The 22485-nt window shown below is 40.4% G+C and overlaps 1 protein-coding gene across 1 annotated transcript in view; it reads right to left on the reverse strand.

The window, feature by feature from the left end:
- ACOXL (acyl-CoA oxidase like) overlaps positions 1-22485 on the reverse strand; it is a 264136-nt gene that overhangs the window by 151833 nt on the left and 89818 nt on the right. Inside the window, 1 exon segment of the mRNA XM_054575576.1 lies at positions 19265-19333. Within this exon segment, the coding sequence (XP_054431551.1) occupies positions 19265-19333 (69 nt within the window).

Consider the following 22485-nt stretch of genomic DNA (forward strand, 5'->3'; position numbering starts at 1 on the left):
CCAATTTTATTTATATTTTAAGTAGGTTTCTGACAGAAAGCATCTACCGCTGGCTTGACTTATCATGTCTAAAAATGTGCAAATATGAGTGTTTAAACTACATATACCTACATGACTCTTTAAAACTATTATTTTGCGGAGAATCAAGATGGTGGAGGAGTGAGTGGAAGTCACACTGACCTCGTCCCAGGACCAACCTGGAATTAAAACTGAATTGTGGAGAAATCACCTGGGACAAACAACTGAACAATAGTAAGAGAGGGGCCTTACAACCTTGGAGACAGAAGAATCAGCTTTAGCGCAATATAACTGGTAAAGAATATGGTAGAGACTCACGAAAGCAGGTGCGGCACCCACGGGCGGCAGCACTAGAAGGATGCTGAAAGGGCCAGTTGGATCCCCCTGAGAAGAGTGGGGTCTAAAACAAAAGCAGGGACCTCCAGCCAACAGCACTAGAGCCCAGAAAGCACACAGAAAACAGCCAGCTGCGAAAAGTGTCAGGGTTGCTCTCTGCCAGAGATGGGCAGCTGGAGACTCAAAGAGTTATTTAAAGGGCCAATGAATAAATTTTTATTTGCAGCCACTTACATGGTCTCTGGCAAAGGTGGGGGCAGACTGGGCTAGAGACTGCTGAGGAGAGACAGGGGAAGAAGGCTTTGGGGAGAGAACTGAGAGAGTAGCTGTTAGGATCTCAGTGCTGACTCATCCCCTATGCAGCAGGATCCATCTCAGTCAGGCAGAGAACACTCCCCCTTAGCAGCAGCAGCAGCAGCAGAGGACCCAATAGCCCCGCCCCCAGGTGGGATTCCACCCTGCCCTGTGGTGTTTAAGCCCAGTGCAGGGCTGAGTGCAGAGTGACTAGATTAACAACTGAAGGAGACAGCCACAGACAGTAGATTCCTGGAAGTCTCAAACAGACTGCATAAGGGCAGACAGGATCAACATCTGACATCATCAGAGGCAGCTCCAGAAAGGAAAAAAAGAAGTCTCCTACCATAGAAGTTCACACCACAGTGTCAGAAAATCAGGACAGATCAATTTACAAAGCAAAAGCCAAAAAGAAGAGTCTCACAAACAATGGGAAAACAAATAAACACCCCCCAATCAAAGGGAAAGGAGGAATCCCCAGAAAGAGAACTAAATGAAACAGAAGCAAGCAAACTATCAGATACTGAGTTCCAAACAATGGTTATAAGGAAGCTCAATGAGCTCGGTGAGCTCAGCGAGAATTACAAAAATCTACAGGGAAACCACAAGGAACATACTGAAAACTATATCAGCATGAAAAAGGACATAAAAGCTATCAATAAGACACAAGAGGGAATAAAGAATGCAATTTCTGAATTGAAGAACACAGTAGAAGGAATCAAAAGCAGGTCAATGAAACAGAGGAACGAATCAGCAGGCTAGAGGATAAGATAGAAAAAAGCCCCAGAAATAGCAAGAAAATTAAATAAGACTCAAAAAGAATGAAGAAGCATTTAGGGAAATGCAGGACAATCTGAAACATAATAATATCCGTATAATAGGGACACCAGAAGGAGAAGAAGAGGAGGATAGAGAAGCTGTTTGAAAAAGTAATGATGGAAACTTCCTTAATTTGAGGAGAGAAAAAATCAAACAAGTCCAGGAAGCACAGAGGGTCCCATTCAAGAGGAACCCAAGGAGGCCCACTGCAAGACACATCATCATGAAAATGGCAAATATCAAAGACAAACAGAGAATCCTAAAGGAAGCAAGGGAGAAACAAGTAGTAACATATAAGGGAACCACGATATGGCTAGCAGCTGACTTCTCAACAGAAACACTACAAGACAGAGGAGAATGACAAGAAATATTCCAAGCAATGAAAACCAAAGGCCTGCAACCAAGACTGCTCTACCCAGTAAGGCTCTCAATTAAAATGGAAGGTGAAATAAGGAGTTTCCCAGACAAAAGAAGGCTAAAAGAACACATCTCCACCAAACCAGCATTGTAAGATATGCTAAAGGGACTGCTTTAAGAAGATGAAGAAAAAGAGCCTATGAATACCCAGTTCCTTTCATAGTCAACAATACTTGATATTACCAATATTTTTAATACTTATTATCCTGATTGTGACAATGATATTTTAATTGTTACTTTATTATTTGTTGAAACTAAACCTGTTTTTGTATATTTCTTGCCTATTTTTATTATTTTTTAAAAGCTTTAAATGACTTTTGGGTATTCTTTATTCATTTTTTTAATTAAATGTTTGTAGAATTTTTGCCTTAAGAAAAATCTATTAACCTGTTTTAGATGTGTGGCAAATGCTTTCCTATTCTATTGCTTGTCCTTTAACTTTTTTTATATGTTACTATATAGTCTTAAATGTTTAATATAGTCATATTGTCAATCTTTTATTTTATAGCTTCTGGATTTGAATATTTTACTTCAGGCTAATAAAAATATTATTTTGTATTTTCTCCTAACACTCCCTAGATTTTACATATTGATTTTTAAGTCACCTGAATATTTTTTGTAGAATGTGTTAAATAGGGTTTTGTATTTGTTTTATTTCAAGTAATAATAGTCCATGCATCTTATTTGTTGGATAAGCCTTATTTTACCCATTGACTTGAAATATCAATTTCATCATATATTACATTGTTAGACAGATATAGATGTTCGTTTCTAGAATGCTCATTTTATTTCATTGATCTACTTGATTATTTCTATGCTGGTGTCATGTTGTTTTAATTGTTGAGACTGTATAATGGATTTAAATTTTTTAATACTTTATAATAGATTTTGACACTTAAGATATAAATAAATAAAATCAATCTGCATTTTAAAAACATAAAAAGAAAGAAAGAACTCCTACCTTTTTCAACAACATGGATGGAACTGGAGAATATTATGTTAAGTTAAATAAGCCAGTCATTGAAAGACAAAAACCATATGATCTCACCTGTAAGTGGAATCTATTCAATGAAATAAACTAACAAACAAGATAAACCACAGGCATGGAAACATGGAGCAGACTGAAAGTGATCAGAGTAGATGGGGAAGGAGGACAATGGTGGAAAGAAGGAGAAGGAATTAAACAAAGAACATGTATGAATGACCCATGGACATGGACAACAGAGTGGGAATTGACTGTGGGAGAGGGGGTGGGGTGGGATGGGAGGAAGAGAGCAAAAGGGGAAAAATTGAGACAACTGTAATAGAATAAACATGTCTTAAAAATAAAAAAAAAATTTTAATAAAATTAAAAAGGCCAAAGAAACAACAAACAGCCCACACAGCAAGTAGAAGAAAGGAAATAGTCAAGATCAGAGCAGAAATGAATGGCATAGAGACTAAAAGAACAATTCAAAGGGTCAACAAATCCGGAAGCTTGTTCTTTGAAAAGATAAACAAAATCGACAAGTCCTTACACAGACTCATCCAGAAAAAAAGGGAGAAGACCCAAATAAATAATATCAGAAATGAAAGAGGAAAAGTAACAACTGATACCACAGATATACAAAGGATTGTAAGAAATAACTATGAATAATTATATGTCAACAAAGTTGAAATCCTCAATGAAACAAACAAATTTCTAGATAAATATAACCTTCCAACACTGAATAAAGAAGAAGGAGAAAACCTGAACAGACCAATAACAGCTCATGAAATTGAAGCAGTAATCAAAAAACTCCCGGCACACCAAAGCCCTGGACCAGATGGTTTCACAGGAGAATTTTACAAAACATTTAAGGAAGAGCTAACCCCTGTCCTTCTCAGACTATTCCAAAAAATCCAAGAAGAGGAAAGATTCCCAAACTCTTTTGATGAGGCGAGCATCATCCTAATCCCAAAACCAGATAAAGACACAACAAACAAAGAAAACTACAGGCCAAATATCGCTGATGAACATAGACACTAAAATCCTCAAAAAATATTGGCAAACTGCATCCAGCAATATATTAAAAAGATCATCCACCATGATCAAGTGAGAATTATCCCAGGAATGCATGATGGTTCAATATTCACAAATCAATAACTGTAATACATCACATAAACAAAAAGAAAGACAAAAATCATATGATCATATCAATAGATGCAGAAAAAGCATTTGATAAGATACAGCACGCATTTATGATAAAAACACTCACCAAAGGGAAATGAGGGGGCATACCTCAACATAATAAAGGCCATATATGAAAAACCTGCAGCCAACATCATACTCAATGGGCAAAAACTAAAAGCTTTCCCACTAATATTGGGAGCAAGACAAGGTTGTCTGCTTTGACCACATCTATTCAACATATTATTGGAAGTCCTAGCCATAGTGATCAGACACGACAAAGAAATAAAAGGCATCCAAATTGAAAAGAAGGAAGTAAAACTGTCATTGTTTGCAGATGACATGATAGTGTATATAGAAAACTCCATAGACTCCACCAAAAAATTACTCAGTCTAATAAGTGAATTTGGCAAAACAGCGGGATACAAAGTCAATATTCAGAATCAAAGGCATTTTTGTACACCAATAATAAAATATCAGAAACAGAAATCAGGAAAAAAGTCCCATTTGCTATAGCAAAAGAAAAGTGCCTAGGAATAAACTTAACCAAGGAGGTAAAAGACCTGTACTTAGAAAACTACATAACACTGAAGAAAGAAATTAAGGAAGACACAAATAAATGGAAGCACATACCATGTCCATGGACTGGAAGACTTAAATTAACATAATCAAAATGTCCATACTACCCAAAGCAATTTATAGATTCACTGCAATCTTTATTAAAATACCAATGACATATTTCACAGATATAGAACAAACATTTAAAAAATTTATGTGGAACTATAAATGACCCTGAATAGCTGCAACAGTTCTGAGAAAGAAGAACAAGGTACGAGAGATCACAATATCTGACATCAAACTACATTACAAGGCCACTGTAATCAAAACAGTCTGGTTCTCGCATAAGAACAGACACATAAATCAAGGGAACAGAATAGAGAGCCCAGAAATAGACCCATATCTCTATGGTCAATTAATATTCAACAAAGGGGGTAAAAGTTTAAAATGGAGTAAAACTAGTCTCTTCAACAAATGATGTTGGGAGATCTGGACAGCTACATGGAAAAAATTGAAATTCGACCACCAACTTACACCATACACAAAAATAAATTCAAGATGGATAAAAGACTTAAATATAAGATGCGACACCATAAAAGTCCTAGAGGAGAACATAGGCAGGAAACTCTCAGATATTCCACGCAACATTTTCACTGACATGTCCCCTAGAACAAGGGACATAAAGGAAAGAATAAACAAATGGGAGTTCATCAAAATAAGAAGCTTCTGCACGGCTAAAGAAAACATCAGCAAAATGAAAAAGAGAACCAATTGTATGAGAAAATATATTTGCCAATGATGCCTCGGACAGGGGTTTGATCTCCAAAATATATAAAGAACTCAATGACTCCATTCCAGAAGACAAACAACCCAATTAAAAAAATGGGCAAAGGACCTGAACAGACACTTCTCCAAGGAAGATATACATAGAACCCAGAGACATATGAAAGGATGCTCAGTATCACTAGCCATCAGAGAAATGCAAATTAAAACCGCAATGAGATACCACTTCACATCAGTCAGAATGGCCATCAGAAACAAATCAACAAACAACAAGTGCTGGCAAGGCTGTGGGGAAAAGGGGAGCCTAGCACACTGTTGGAGGGAATGCAGACTAGTGCAGCCACTGTGGAAAACAGTTTGGAATTTCCTCAAAAAGCTAAAATTGGAACTTTTTAGTTCCAATGAACTGCCTTTTGACCTTGCTATTCCACTGCTGGGATTATACCCAAAGAATCCCAAAACACCGGTTCAAAGAACCTATGCACTCTAATGTTCATAGTAGCACAATATACAATAGCCAAGTGCTGGAAGCAACCTAAGTGCCCATCAATAAATGAGTGGATCAAAAAACTATAGTACATTTATGCAATGGAATACTATGCAGTAGAAAGAAAGAAAGAGGTACTACTCTTCAGAACAGCATGTATGGAACTGGAGAGCATTATGTTAAGTGAAATAAGCCAGGGGGTGAAAGTCAAATACCTTATAATCTCACCTATAAATGGAATCTAATCATCAAAACAAACAAGCAAGGAAAATATAACCAGTGACATTGAAGGAAAAACAAACCAACAATAACAAGAGGGAAGAAGGGAGGAGGGTAATGGGGAAAAGAAGGGGAAGGGTCAAATCAAGGAACATGTATAAAGGATTTATGGACAAAGCCAAAATAAGGAAGGATTGAGGGTGGGAGATGGGGGTGGGCGGGGCAGTGGAAAGTGGTGGCAGGAAAATGGAGACAAATGTATCTGAACAATAAAAAAAAAAAAGGCCAAAGAACCTGAATAGACACTTCTCCAAAGAGGACCTACAGATGGAATAGACATATGAAAAGATGATCAACATCACTCATCATCAAAGAAATGCAAATTAAAACCACAATGAGATATCATCTCACACCTGTCAGAATGGCTATCATCAATAAATCAACAGACAACAGGTGCTGGAGAGGATGTAGAGAAAGGGAAACCCTTGTGCACTATTGGTGGGAATGCAGATTATTGCAGCCATTGTGGAAAGCAGCATGGGGATACCTGAAAAAATTAAAAATGGAACTGCCTCTCAACCCAAGTATCCCTCTTCTGGGAATATATCCAAAGGAACCCAGAACACTAATTTGAATGAACATAAACACTGCTATGTTCATTGCAGCATTATTTACATTTGCCAAGATATGGAAGCAGCCCAAGTGTCCATCAGTAGATGAATGGATAAAACTACGGGACATTTACACAATGGAATACCTTTCAGCTATCAAAAAGAAGAAAGTTTTACCCTTTGCGACAGCATAGATGGACCTGGAGAATATTATGCTAAGTGAAATAAGCCAGTCAGAGAAAGACAAATAGCACATGTTTTCACTCATATGTGGAATCTAATGAACAAACTGAACTAACAAGGAAAATAGGGACAGACTTATAGATGGAGAACAGAATGACAGCTAGGCAGGGTGGTTAGGGTTAGGGGGTGGAAGGATTGAGCAAAAAGGAAAAAGGATTCATAGGCATAGACAATAGTGTGCTAACTGCAGGGAGGGATTTAAGGGAACTAAATGGTAATGGAAAAAGTACAACAAAAACAAATAAATAAGGAAGGAAGAAACACTGATATAAGAAACTCAGAGTGGCACAGAAAATCAGTTAGGAAGTAGGGATCTATGGCAAATTTATTCCTTATTTCCAAATATGTTTATTTAATAGGCAATTCCTCTAGAAATACAAGGTACTTATTTATAGGTTACATCCACTTTAAGTATTGGAACCCTCCACCTTCCCACATCAAGGCAGGATTCATGGGAAATGCATATAGAGTATCTCTAAGACCATTAAGTCAGTGAGAGGGTAGGATTCAACTACAAAATCTGTTTTACATAAGAAGAGTGAGCAAGACTTTTTGGCAATAAGATATCATATTATGTTAAAACCACAGTTCCGTGCACAAACAATAGAGTTATTTTGGTGAGGGATATCTAAGGAGCTTAATTATCCTCAACTCCATGTTTTGACAAGGACAAGACTTGGATGTGTATATACAAATTATAAAGTACCATTCCATCATTCATTCACTCAACAAGTATTAATGAGATCCTATGTTGTTCCAGGAACAGTTCAATTGTAAAATCATCAATTAAAAACAAAGAGAAACTTGTTGAGTCAAGATGAGGCATTAAATTAATTACTACACATAAGATCTTAGGACAGTGCCTGGAACATAGTAAAGCAATTGAAGATGTGAGCTATTACATTAATTTTATTCTTACAGGTGTTAGGTACAAAGAAATTGCCAGAGAGAGTGACTAGATCCAGTGGCCCCTCCTGGCCAGGAACCCAGCCTTGATGTTGAGTTGCCCATTTGGCCTGAAATCAATATGAGGAAAGGTAGACCCAGAACACTCCTTTTGGCTGGCACCCCACAAATAATGACATTCTTTAAAAGTTTTTAGTCACTTTCTAGGCTGGGAAATTCATTTTATAGCAAATCCCACTGGGTAATTGTGCTAATGACCCCAGCTGGTCAGATCTTGGCCTCCTTCACAATGTGTAACTTCTGCTTCAGAGACCATTGGAACATTTAAAAGCAAAGCTCCAAGTGTAATGTAATTGCACAAGGTAATTGAAGCCCCCATGTGCAGACAGCCAAGCACTCCTAGGTGAGGCAATGCCAAGGTAAGGACCACAATTTCTAGGCTCAAAGAACTTACAACCATGAACCAAGAAGAACAGCTCAACAATCAGTGGGACCCAGGTTGCTGATTCAAGAAGCTTATAAAAGGCTCCTTATTCCAGGAGGGGTTCAGGGAAGGCGTCATGAAGGAGATGACAACCTGAACTGTAATCTCAAAAGATGACTGTGAACTACCAGGTGAAGGAAAGCAAGGGCATGAGAAGTAAATGATGGGAATGTGGTGGGAAGTGCCTGTAAGAAAGGCCAAGGCAGTGGGGAGCTTGAACTCAGTGCCCATGGTAGGAGACAGAAGAAATGAGGCATGGGGTGGAGGATGACAAGGGCTGGGCAGGAGAGGTGCTCCAAGGCCACAGGAGGGGGCTTGAGTTTTATCCAGCACGAAAGACACTGGAAGGCCACTAGAGGTTCCCAGCAGGCAAGGAAGAATTCAGATTCGGATTCCATTTCAGGTAGGTGGAGAACAAATCTGACAAGGGCCAGGCTGGGTGTGGGAGGCCAAGAGAGGGAGCGGGAGAGGCCAGGTGAGATGATAGGGGTGGCAGGTTTCAGTGTAGGAGGAAAAATCACTGGCAAGTGGTTGCTGGTGGGATGGGAGTGGAAAGCTTGAGAAGGTGACTACAACCACTAAATTCATTGAGCATCTGCTTCAACCACAGGAGGACTCACTCCCCCAGTCAGTGGGTAAGAACCCAGAGGACATCAGCCAAGCATCACAGCATGCACACTATGACCCAGTGTCCGTCGCCATGGGTGTGGCCCTGATCCAAGAAGCACCCAGGGCGCCACCAGCTCTCAGCAGTGGGAAGCAGGTGTCGAATGCCCAGTGCCTGTGGGAGGTTAATAAGAGACCCCAGGATAAGCATCCACGGCCAAAAGCAGGAAATGGGAGTCCTACCAGGCAACACAGGCCACCCAGACAGGGCTGTAACCATTCTGTTGGTTGCCTGGCCCTTAGGGCCTGAAAAGGTGCCTAATGCCCAAGAGGGGATAGGGAGGGAGAAGGGGCCGACTCTGCCAGCTCTGCAGAGCCAGCCCTCTCCTCAGCAAGTCAGCACTGCCCAGCAGCGGAGTAGCCAGTGGGAAGAAGGGTCCCCTCTCCTCCTGGACCCAACAGATTTGTTCAGGGCAAGGGAATGTGAGTAGTGCAGGGCGGGGATGGGGGACTCACTAAAGGCCAAACAGGTCCTCCCTGTCTCCAGGCTTTGGAGGCAATGGGGAAGGAAGGGAATAGGGAACCTGGTCTTCTTGCCCACCTGCACCCCTAAATCCCCAGACAAGGCATGGCAAGCTCCACATAGCACGGTCCTTGTCAGACTCAAGCACCACTGCATGTCCAGTACCTAGCAGGCAGGACTGATGCATTTAGCAGAGAGAAACAGGAACAGGAGATGGAACCTACTATCACAGTTCCATAACCTTAGTTTTAAAAAAGTGGGATGTGTGACAGCGGAGAGGTAGTAGCATAAATTTTATCATCGAACAACTAACTTCATTAAATTATTTCCTCATGCATTGAAGGAGGGGGAAAAGGTCAATGAACTAGAGAGAAACAAGAAAGCCAGAAGATGTCACAGAAAACACCAGCTTCTCCCTGGGCTTGTTTTAGGATGTGGACAACCTCTCCCCTTACTGAGACACTCTTCCTGGGAACTTCTCCAGCCAGATTTTCAGTGGCTCACCCCAGCCACAATCAGGGAACAGAAGGAAAGAAAGGACATTGAAGGAACAACAGAGTTTTGATGGGGGCACAGTGACCACGGAGGGCACAGGGAGATAGATGAAAGTCAAGAGAATCAGAAAGGCCCAGGTCAGTGAGTCTGAAGGTTGATGAGGGCAGAGATCTGCTGTCCTCTTAGTGCTGTCTCCCCTGTGCCTGGCTCAAGGTCAGAGGTCCAGGTTGTATTAATTAATTTCCACTAATCACTCCTTGTTTCTCCCCTTGTGACTTCTAATTTCTCCGATGTTGGCATTTGGGCAGTGTCTTCCTAAAAACCAAGAGAAATTTTAATTTTTATTATGAGTGTCAATAAACCACTTTAAAAAATAAGTTATAGTAAGTTTAAATCAAGTTAAAAAATAAAAATAGAGATGAATAAAAAGGAAACATTAATACATGTGACACTTTATGTTCCTCATAAAGATGGATGTACAATATATAGAAATGTAAACTATATAGCCACTTGTTATGTTGTCTAGTAACTTTTTGTGTCATGGATTTGTAAATAGTATAAAACAACTGCAGAAAGCCTTGATGAACTGAATTCCAGAGGGGACAGACACTTCTTATTCAGTAGATTGGACATTGCACAAGATAGGAACAAAGAATGCAAAGCTAGATCCATGAATGTTATTCCAATTGAAGCATAGAGAAAAAAGATAGGAAAAACAAAACCAAAAAACATCAGTTCAGTGACATGCAGGGCAATAGGAAGTAGTTTAACATCTATATAATTAGAAGCCCAGAAGAAAAGGAAACAAAGAATGGGGCAGGAAAAAAAAAACATTTAGAGAAATAATGGCCAAAATGTTTCCATATTTGATTAAAAACATCAACCCACAAATCCCAGAGGCTCAACAAAGAGGACAAACACACAAAACCGTAAAACCACACCTAGGCCAGTATAATCAAACTTTGAAAACCAAAAAAAAAAAAATCTTAAAAGCAGCTAGAGTGGGAATATATAAGTATAGAAAGAAACAGCCAGAAAAGTGATGGCTGTTCTCTCATGAGAATCAAAAAATCAAGAAGGCAATAGAGTGACATCTTTAATGTGCACCAAGAAAAATAGACTATTAACCTAGCATTCTGTATCTATTGGCAATGTCTTTCAAAAAATATGGAGAAATAAAAGCTTTCTCATAAGACAAAAAAATGGAGAGAGATTATCACTAGCAGACCTATTCTACAAAACAATGTTAAAAGTTCTTCAGGTAGAACAAATATGGTATCAGTTAGAAACTTGGATATACACAAAGAAATTAACAGTGCTGGAAATGAAATAAATGAAGATAAAATAAAATTTGATATTCCTTAGACACTATGTAAAAGAAAAAGTATGGCAATGTACTGTGTATTGTGCCATATATAAAAGTAAATTATATGAAAATAATAACAGAATAAAAGGATGGGAGGAAGGAATTGGAAATACAGTGTTTTAGATCCTTACACCATATGGAAAGCAGTATAATATTATTTGAACGTAATCTTTGATTCACTAAGATTTATACTGTAAATCTTGGGTCAACAGTTAAAATATTTTTTAAAGGAAGAATGAATAATAGGTCAATAAAAGAGATAAAAATGAAATAATAAACAATGTTCAATTAACCCAAGAGCAGGCAGAAAAAAAAATGGGGGAATAAGAATCAGCTAACGATATAGATTGTAATCCAAAAATATCAATGATCACTTTAAATGCAATTGGTCTAAACACACCAGTTAAAATTTAAGAGATTTTCAAATTAGATTTAAAAAGCCAAGACTCAACTATATGTTGTTTTACAAGAAAACCACTTAAAAAATGTAGATAGGTTAAAATAAAAGTAGGAAGAAAAATGCACTATGAAAACACTAAACAAGATAAACCTGGAGTACTTATATTAACACAATAAAATAGGCTTCAGGACAAGGAATAGTTTCAGGGTTTTAGAAAAATTAAATGATAATAAAAGAGTTGATTCTTCATGAAGTCATAACAATCCTACATATATATCCATCTAATAAAAAAGAAGGGGAAGGGTCAAATCAAGGAATATGTATAAAGGACCCATGGACAAAGCCAAAGTGGGGAAAGATTGAGGGTGGGAGGTTGGTGGGCAGGGAAAAGTGGTGTCAGGAAAATGGAGACAAATGTATTTGAACAATAAAAAATAAAAACGAAAAAAGTTTTAAAAGATTCAAAAAGAGACAAATAAATATATTTGGAAATGCCAACCTTCTTCTCAGTCACTAACAGAATAGACAATCAGTAAGGAGAGCAATTAATCAACTTAACCTAATAGACATATACAGAACTATCTTCCCAACTATAACAGATTACACATTCTTTTCAATGTGTGCATGTGTGTGTGTTCTGGGCCACACATTTAAAAGAATGGAATTCATGTAAAGGATGCTCTTGAACTACAACTTCTAAATAACCAAAGCAGTCAAAATGGGTGTCTCAAGGAAATTTTTAAAATATTTTGAACTGAATGAAAGTGAAAATGAAGACTTCGTGTCAAGATGGTAGCATAGACAGTCATAGCTTGCCTCTATGCACAACCACATCAAAATTACAACTAAAATATAGAACAACCATCACTCAGAGCCATCAGAAATCGAGTTGAATGGAAGTCTGACAACTACAGAATTAAAGAAACCACATCCACCCAAACCGGTATGAGGGACACAGATGTAGAACAGGCTGGTCCCACACCCATATGTGGTAGATAAAAATTCAGAAGGGATATCTCAAGAGCAAGGAGTCCCAGCCCCACACCCAGCCTCCAACCCAAGGGTTCCAGTGCCAGGAAGATAAGTCCCCAAAACTTCTGGCTACAAAAACCATCAGGGATTGAGTCAATGGAAAAAACTTCTGGAGCCCCAAGCAGTTCCTCTTAAAGAACATACACATGGACTCACCTACTCAGACTCAATCCCTCTGAGCTCCAGCACTAGGGTAGCAGATTGAAAGGCACCAGTGGCATACAGGGAGAAACAGAGGTGTCTGGCATCAAGGCAAGCAGAGGCTGTTGTCCCTTTTCTGAAACCTCCCCTCACAGAGCGGGCAGGCTGTTGCCATATCTGAGATTCCATCAGCCTGGTTAACACTGTGTGACCCACCATGGAGATCCTCAGAAGCTCCGCCCCACCCAACTTACTGGCCCGTCCAAGCTGCTTTTCCATATAAATGGCTGGCCTTGGTTCATGCTTCATAACTTCCTAAACCCTCTGAAATAAGCAACAGCTGGCCTCTGAGCCCAGGCCAGGCACTAGCAGCAGCCAGCCTAGATTCACAGCTTGGCTTTGCCTGGGGATCTCCAAGCCCAGCACAAGTAGCAGCCATTTCAGACTGCTTTATAGCTCAGGCAGGGTGGCCCTGGGCAAAACACAGGTCAGGGCTGACCTTGGTCTGCACCACCCAGGAAACCCCAGGGCCAATGCACCCAGTGGACAGCTACAGACCACATCAGAGCACCACCACCCTGCATAGCTGACCCTCCACAGAGAGCGGAGATTGGTGAACAGTAAATCTTTGCAGCTGACTGGTGTAGGTAAATCCCTCCCATTGACCTGCCAAAAGCAAACAAGGTTCAGCTACAAGAGGAGGGTGTACTCAGCCCACACAAAGGGTGCAACTCGAGCACCCAGCTTGAGTGATAGGGGAGGCTGTGCCACTGGACCTTACAGGATACCTACTACATTAGGCCACACTACCAAGAGTCTGAGTCAAAACAACTCTCTTTAATACATAGAAACAAACACAGGGAGGCTGCCAAATTGAGGAGAAAAAGAAACATGGTCCAAATGAAAGAATAAATCAAGGCTCCAAAAGTAGAACTAAGTGATGAACAGATAGCCAACCTATCAGATGTACAGTTCAAAACACTCATAATCAGGATGCTCACAGAAATGGTTGAGTATGGTTGCAAAATGGAGGAAAAAGTGAAGGATATGCAAAGTGAAAGAAAGAAAAATATACAAGGAACCAACAATGAAGGGAAGGAAACCAGGACTCAAATCAACGATTTGGAGGAGAAGGAAGAGATAAACATTCGATCAGAACAGAATGAAGAAACAGGAATTCAAAAAAACTAGGAGAGGCTTAAGAACTTCTGGGATAACTTTAAACATTCCAACATTCGAATCATAAGGGTGCAAGAGGAGAAGAGGAAGAGCAAGAAATTGAAAACTTGTTTGAAAAAATAATGAAGGAGAACTTCCCCAATCTGAAGAAGGAAGTAGACTTCTAAGAGATCCAGGAAGCTCAGAGAGACCCAAAGAAGTTGGACCCAAGGAAGCACACATCAAAGCACATCATAATTACATTACCCAAGATTAAAGATAAGGACAGAATCTTAAAAGCAGCAAGAGCAAAGGAGACCGTTACCTACAAAAGAGTGCCCATAAGACTATCAGCTGATTTCTCAAAAGAAACCTTGCAGGCAAGAAGGGGCTGGAAAGAAGTATTCAAATTCATGAAAGGCAAGGACCTACATCCAAGATTACTCTATCCAGCAAAGCTATCATTTAGAATGGAAGGGTAGATACAGTGCTTCCCAGATAAGGTCAAGTTAAAGGAGGTTATCATCACCAAACCCTTATTATACGAAATGTTAAAGGGACTTATCTAAGAAAAAGGTCAAAAACTGTAAACAATAAAATGACAACAAACCCACAACTATCAACAACTGAACCTAAGGAAAAAAAAAACAAAGGCAAAAGCAAACTAAGCAAATAACTAGAACAGGAACAGAATCACAGAAATGGAGATCTCATGGAGGTTATCAGAGGGGAGGGGGAGAGGAGAGAATGGGGGAAAAGGTACAAGGACTAAGAAGCATAATTGGTAGGTACAAAATAGATGGGAGGTTAAGAATAGTATAGGAAATGGAGAAGCCAAAGAACTTATATGTACAACCCATGGACATGAACTAAGAGTGGGAGGAATGCTGGTGGGGGAGGGTGGAAACAGGGAAGAGGGGAACAAAGGAGAGAATAAAGGGGGGCAACGGTAATAGCATAATCAATAAAATATATATATAAATTTCTTTTAAAAAAGAAGTACAAATAGGTAGTCACAGAATAGCCTTGGGGATGTAAAGTACAGTATAGGAAATGGAGTAACCAAAGAACTTATACACATGACCCATCAACATGAACAATGGTGGGAGGATTGCCTGAGGATTGAGGGTTTCTGGGTCAAGAGGGGCAAAGGGGAAAAAATCAGGACAACCGTAATAGCATAATCAATAAAATATAATTTTAAAAAGAGAACTAAAAAAGGAAAATGAAAATACAACATATCAAAAACAGATGGATGCAGCTAAAGAAATGCTTCAAAAGAAATTTTAGCATGAAATGACTCGATTACGCTAAAGAGGAGAACTATACACTCACAGCATCATCTAGTTGGTAACTTTTTTCTCACTGTGGTACATATTTGCAATTCTGAAACTAATTTACATGCATATTATGGTCAAACAAGAAAATGTATTGTAGCCCCATGACTATTTTTATAACTGGCAATTTGTAAAAATGGTCACAGGGATACAATCTGTTTTCTTGTTTGACCATAGTATGCATGTAAATTAAAGCACAGCACAGGGAATATAGTCAATAATATTGTAATTATTACATATGGTGTTGGATGGGTTCTACAAGTATCGGGGGATCACTTTGTAAGTTAGATATAAATGTTTAATCAGTATGTAGTACACCTGAAACTGAATAATACTGTATTTCAAATATAACTTAAAATTTTTTTAATTTTAAAAGACATGCTGGAAACAAGAAAGAAAGAGAGAGAGAGAAAATGTACCCTAAATACTGGGAGTCAGAATTCTCACTGTTAGAGAAAGTCACAAACACAGAAAAGGAAAAAGGCTGGAGTAAATCCTGTGGTGCTGGACTGGGGTCAGAGATATCAGTGTAAGCCCATTTTTTAAATTTTACTAAATATAGTGATAGACACACACATTTCCCAGCCATGTCCTCTGAGGGACTAGAAAATGACCCTCCAGTAGTAGCCAGCACACCCAGCACCCAGACCTCTGGCTCTAAACTTCACTCTCCAATAAAAGGAACCAGAAATTTGGGGGCTGGGCAGGAAGCGAGCAAAATAGATGACCCTGGATCATCTTCTGTGGTCATAAATTAAGGAAGTGCTAAAAAAAGAAAGTGAGCACTTCAAAAGAATATAGGAGTGAGCTCAGTGGGGAAAAGAATTGTGATCATTCATTGATGTCTGTTAAGGACAAGGAATAAAAAGTGGCCACGGAGGGGGCACGGGGCACAGGAGACACACATGCCAAGCATTTGACACCTCTACTTTGGGAAATGCTTGCTCTGTAAGGTGTTACCCTCCATACCTATGTGTGATCTCCTTTGTAATCCAGCTTATGTAATATCTATGGTGACCATCCTTCGCCAGACTAATAATGAACCATTATGTGTTAACATAATTTCCTTAACCGATACTATATGAGAATATTCATGGTGTCTGGTCACCATAGTATTTGTGGAAAAACAGGGCCAGCCTTGAGTTTCCAGTAAGAAATTGGTGCCTCAATTCAGGTGTGAGAACAACAGGAAATGGCATAGCAATTAAAAAGCATTAACAAACCTTCATGCACTACTTAGGGGTTTTCTGACATTATTAATAAAAGAAGAGAAGTAAAAATAATAGTCCTAAAATATCAAGATTATGAAGCAGTCTTGTCCATAACTCTAAGGGAGTTTATTCACAGTTTGAAAGAAAAAAAAGAAAAACAGCAAAAGTTGAGAAAGGGGATTAAAAGAAGAGAGAATATATGGGCGTCAACATAAAAGAGCTTCCAATAGCCAAATTTGGACCAATCATAGCAACTAAATAAATAAGACAAATGAAAGAGAGAAAACTTTAGTCAAAATTCAACATCCATGATAAAAATGTTCAGCCAACTAGAAGAAGGGAACTTCCTCAGCATAACAAAGGGCACCCATAGAATCCTGCAGTGCGTATTCGCACTCATTGGGAAAATACTAAGTGACTTTCCTCTAAAATCAGAAAGAGAAGGCTGTCTACTCTCACCACTGACATTCAGTATAGTGGTGGAGGTTTTAGCCAGTCCAACAAAGCAAGAAAAAGAAAAAAAGTCATAAATACTGGCAAGGAAAAAGTAAAACTAAGCACATGTAATCTGACTGTGAATATAGAAAATCCTAGAGTCTATAAAGAAATTACTAGATCTAGTAAGTAAATTTAGTGAGAATACAGGATGCAGGGACAATATTTAAAAATCAGTTACACTTCATATGACATTAACAAATGATTGGTAATTAAATTTTCAAAGCAACCCCATTCAAATAAGCATATTTATAGAGTTGTGAGTGCATCACCACCTAATTTTAGAACATTTCATCATCCCATAGAGAAACCCCATACTCATTAGCAGTCACTCCTCATTCCTTCCTTTACCTCCTAGTCTCAACAACCCATCTACTTTCTGTCTCTCTGAACCGGACTCTTTTGGAAATTTCATATTCATGGAATCATATAATATAATATGATTCTTGTTGTTAGCTTCTTTCACCTGGCATAATGTTTTCCAGGTCCATGCTTGCTGTAGCACATACCAGTACTTCACTCGTTTTCGTTGATGAATAATAATCGGTTATGTAGATTTAATGTATTTGTTTATTCATTTATTAGTTGATGGACATTTGGTTTATTTCCACATTTTGGGTATTATAAATGTTGCTATGAATGTTCAAGTACAAGTTTTACATACACGTTTTCATTTTTGTGTGTATATACCTAAGAGGGGAATTGCTGGGTTATGGTAATTTCATGTTTAACATTTAAAGAACTGCAAACTGTCTTCCAAACCACCAGTAATGTGCAAAAGTTCCATTTCACCCTATCCTCAATAACACACATTATTAGTATCTGTCTTTTTTATTCTTGCTGTCTGAGTGGATGTGAGTGGTATCTTATTATTGTCTTGATTTTCTTTTCCCTGATGAATAATGACTTTTAGCTTTTTTGTATGTTTATTGACCATCTGTATATCTTCTTTGAAGAAATGTCTATTCCAATCTTGCCCATTTTTCAGTTGGGTTATTAGTCATTTTATTGTTGAATTGCTATCATTGTATATGTTATAGATACAAGTCCCTTATCCAATATAAATTTGCAAGTATTTTCTCCCATTTTGTGAGCAGTCTATTCATTTTCTTAGTGTCCTTTGAGGCACAAACACATTCTACTTCTTACGAAGTCCACTTTATTATAAAAGACCACTTTGTTATAAAAGGATGTGAATAAGGACACAGGTGAACATCTAGAGGGAAGAGAGGCATAGGGTGAGGCATTGGGGAAGGGGCGTGGAGCTTCCACCCCCTCTCTGCGCTCCACTGCTCCACTCTCCGCTCCACTCTCCCCGCACCTCCACCGGTTCACCAACCCTGAAGGAAACTCTCTGAACCCTGTATGTTTGGGGTTTTATGGAGACTTTATCATGTAGGCATGATCCATTGTTAAGTCCATTTCCAGCTCCTCTCCCTCTTTGCAGAATTCCGTGGAGGGCTGAAAATTCCAAGTTTCTAACCATAGCTTTATCTTTCTTGTGGCCAGCTCTCACCCAGTGGCCCACCCAGAGTCACCTCGTTAGGACAAAAGATGTTATCACCCAGAAAATCCCAAGGGTTTCAGGAGCTCTGTGTCAGAACCAGAATTGGCAAATCCCAATTTTCTGATCTACAGAATGTGATAAAGACCATTACTGCCCAGGCAACCTCCTCCGTCTGTGAGGAGGAACAAATGAAGGCCTGTATAAAACTGAGGTTCCATGTGAATTTGCAGTACTATTGCTTACTGCTGCTTTATTACAGCCTGACTCCTCCCCTGCTCCCAACATATTCACACACCTTGACCTATTTTTGAAAACTTTACTGCAAATTAAAGCCTTTATCAGGGGTAGAGAAATTCTAAGTCTTTGAGTCTATTTCTCTTAGAAACTCAGGAGAAAAGCTGGTCCAGGTCTCCTCAAATTCTCTGAGGATCCCATTCACCTGGATACACAGACTGTCAAGATGTGGACACCACTTTTAACCCGAGGACCAGATTAACCACAGACTCCTTCATGCTCACAGTGAGGAAATGAAGCATGAAAGAAAAGGAAGCCTCTCCTCTCATTGCGGTCAGTGCCAGAGCCTCCACTCACCTTGAGAAAGTAAACCCTGAGGGCCATCTCACCTGCTGGTGAAGATCAGGGCCAAGGTTGTGGCAGGTGAGGCTCAGCCCAAGGGTCTGCATTTGGTAATCAATGATCTTGACCTCTTCCTTGCCTTTGGGCCCAAACTGCCTCTGGCTAGAGAGAATCAAGGAGACAATGGTTTTACCACAGCCAATAGGCAACCTCATTCCCAGAGCTAAAAGGACCAAGCAGCCATTTGTACTGAAGCCATTCTAACACTTCAGAATACACAAGTCTCTGAAGCTATGGGTAAGACCGTAAGATATTAAAAGTTCCTGAAGACAGTAAAACAGAAAACTTTGCAGTTCCTCTGGAAATTAACCTTCCACATGGAATATTTTTAAAACAGCATATCTATTTAATACACAGAGTAATTTTTACTCCTTCACATTTACATGGCATTTCACAGTACCAAGTGTCCCACAATCATTAATTATTCAGCTTTACTAAGTTTGTGACATAATTAATAGGATGGGAGCAACATCCTAGAACATATTTCAAAAGAACATTCTCTACAAGGAGGCGACGCTGACGCTGGCGCTCCTGTCAGACTCACAGTCAGGCCATTACTGTCGGCCCACTTGCAGGCCGCCAGGGCTCCGCTCGGAGAAGGTACTCTCCATATCTCACCCTAAATCCTGTGCTCTGTAAACATTGCTGCATTTTGGCCTAAGGCCATTGTGTCAGTGTTAATTGAGATCTTCCTTGGAGCAGTTTATAACATGGGGTGGGACTGTCCCTGCAGGCAACACCCATGGACCAATCTTACAGCATCCCTAGGCCTATGGGAGGTCAGCCTTCTGCCCCAGGCAGGCAGATGCTCTACAGTGCTGGGAGGGGCAGCATCCTGTTTAAATGCCTCTGACCTTTTGGTTGATTTCTGAAAGAACATTTCACACACACACATATTCATACTCGCACATGTGCACACATGCACACACATGCTCTTATGCACACACACGTATACATAGGCATATACACACAGTGATACATTATCAAACAGGCAAGGCATACCTGTGCTTCAGATACTAGTTAAGTGAAACTTCCATCCATCACTCAAAGTGAGAAAGAAAGAAGCATTTTGTCTTCATTTTTATACTTGATAAAGACTTTCTTAAATATAACTGAATACTTTAGTAACTATCTGCATTTGTCATTTTTAAAGTTACCAAGATCTTTTTAGTGCTTTAGGTGTGTAGAGTTCATGCCCAGCCCTGTAGTGTGGGCAGGAGGTGGTGAGGACACCACAACCGTGAGCACTCAGGGCGGCTGCTCTGCGCACTGTGGGCACAGGCTCCTTTCTACGAGCACAGCTTCCCAGGCAGCCTGACACCCCGCAGACAGGTTTCCGAGGAACACTGCCAGGCCTGCCCTCAGTCCACCCTGCCCAACACAGCGGGGGGCCATGGCACCAAACAAGCCCTGACAAGCTGAAGGAAACCTCTCAACTTCGGCTGGATCACACAAAATCAATCTAAAAACTCACAACCCCAGTAATGCTGTCATCACAATGTCAGGTCCTTTTACACATTCCGTTTGTCCCCATGCGCTTGACTTTCATTTTTAAATGCTTTGATTATAGTGTACCTTTTTCTATGGTTGTTAGTTTAAAATATTTTCTACTAAAACTAGACATTGCTGCATGTTATTCACTCGCCTTGGAGACATCCACATGCCAGCTCCACACTAGGCACTGGACATAAACCAGGGTCAGGAAGCTCCTACAGAGTGACACCCAGGTGCCTCAGAAGCCGACCTGAGCCACACCTGAGTGTCCCAACTCCCCACTTGAGGGCATGTGAGGGGCAACCACACATTGATGTTTCTCTCCCTCTCTTTGCCCTCCTTTCCCTTCTCTCTAAAAATAAATAAAATCTTTTTAAAAAACAAACAAACAACAATAACAACAGAAAACTGGCCTTCCCTTTGTGTCCAGGGAGCACACTTTTGGTTTCTATCTGAGGCTGCATTTCCCCAGTTTGCAAACTGTTCACAGGAATAAAGTTTCTCCTTTTGTCACACCACAGATTGTGGACTCCTTTTGGCCTTGGATTGGTGAAAGGAACCTTTTGTTGATACATTTTTCCCGCTAATAACCTTTAGACATCTTCCCACTCTGGACCTTTGTCTAGGCAGAGCAAATGGGGATTAAAAAAAGCTCCATTTGCAGCTATCCCCACCCCTAACAGCCACACGTCACTTTTGGTGGCTCAGCCAAATCTCCTCTCTCCACTGAAACCTTCTCCTTCCTCAGCTCACTCTTCAAAACCCAAACCAAACCAGTCTAAGCAGAAAGCTGCATCTCCTCAGAATGCCCAAGCATTTCATGTTGCTCCTCCCACACGGGAGCACTTTTCCCTTCACGCTGGCGTGTGTGCACCTGTATAAACCACAAGTTTCGATGCGTTGACATCTGGGCCCTTGCAGACACTGAAGGGACTGCCCCTCCCGGGGCCAGCCTTTCCTAGAGAGAGCAAATGACTCCTCTGTGAGCACATCTTCCAAGGCAAACTAACCAATGCAGAGCCCACATCCCTAGTCAATGCCTTTGTGCAGTTCTTCCACTCTGGGCCAGAGGCAGCCCCCATGTAACAGAACCTTCAAAATTCTTCAGTTTAGCCAGTCCTAACCCTGCTTCACCCATTCCTTCCCATTGAAACCACAATAAAGGCTTTTGTCTGTGTGTGCCCTGGGCTCCCTCTGCCTCCTGGCTGCCCCCGGTGCTGCCGGTGCGGCCCTGTGAAGCACCGCGGGCAGTCAGGACACAACCCTCCTCTTAGGAACCACGATAGCAAGTTATCTTTTCAAACGCAATCATCTCCCGATCTGCCTGCCTCACCATCCCTGAACAATAATAAAATTATGTTTTAAAACAGTACTGTGGCAGGACTAACAGAGGGCAGGAAAGACTGAGAGTAGAACGACAGACTGAAGTTCGCCACCCCTCAACAGCTCCATACCCACCCGTCCGCACACCGCTGCTCCTTGGAACATTTGCTTGTTACTCGATGTTCTGATAATAGTATCTGGGTGGGAGTAGTGGGCAGTTAAGCCATGGGCAGAGGGGGCAAATAAAACAAGAACCCACCCTGCTACCAGTCCCACCCCCACTGGTTTGCTTGGTTTTGTGCTGTTTACTATGGACTCAGAAGGAAACCGGTGAGTGGGCAGAAGACAGGCAGCAGCCACCCTCTCTCCTTCCTTCCCTCTGGCCCAAGACAATGACAGTTCCCTAGCAGCCTGGGAGAGGTTCCCGCCAGCTTCTC

Source organism: Pteronotus mesoamericanus, unplaced genomic scaffold (assembly GCF_021234165.1).
Source record: "Pteronotus mesoamericanus isolate MK-2021 breed Mesoamerican mustached bat unplaced genomic scaffold, CSHL_Meso_final contig_311, whole genome shotgun sequence".
NCBI classification, from domain to species: domain Eukaryota; kingdom Metazoa; phylum Chordata; class Mammalia; order Chiroptera; family Mormoopidae; genus Pteronotus; species Pteronotus mesoamericanus.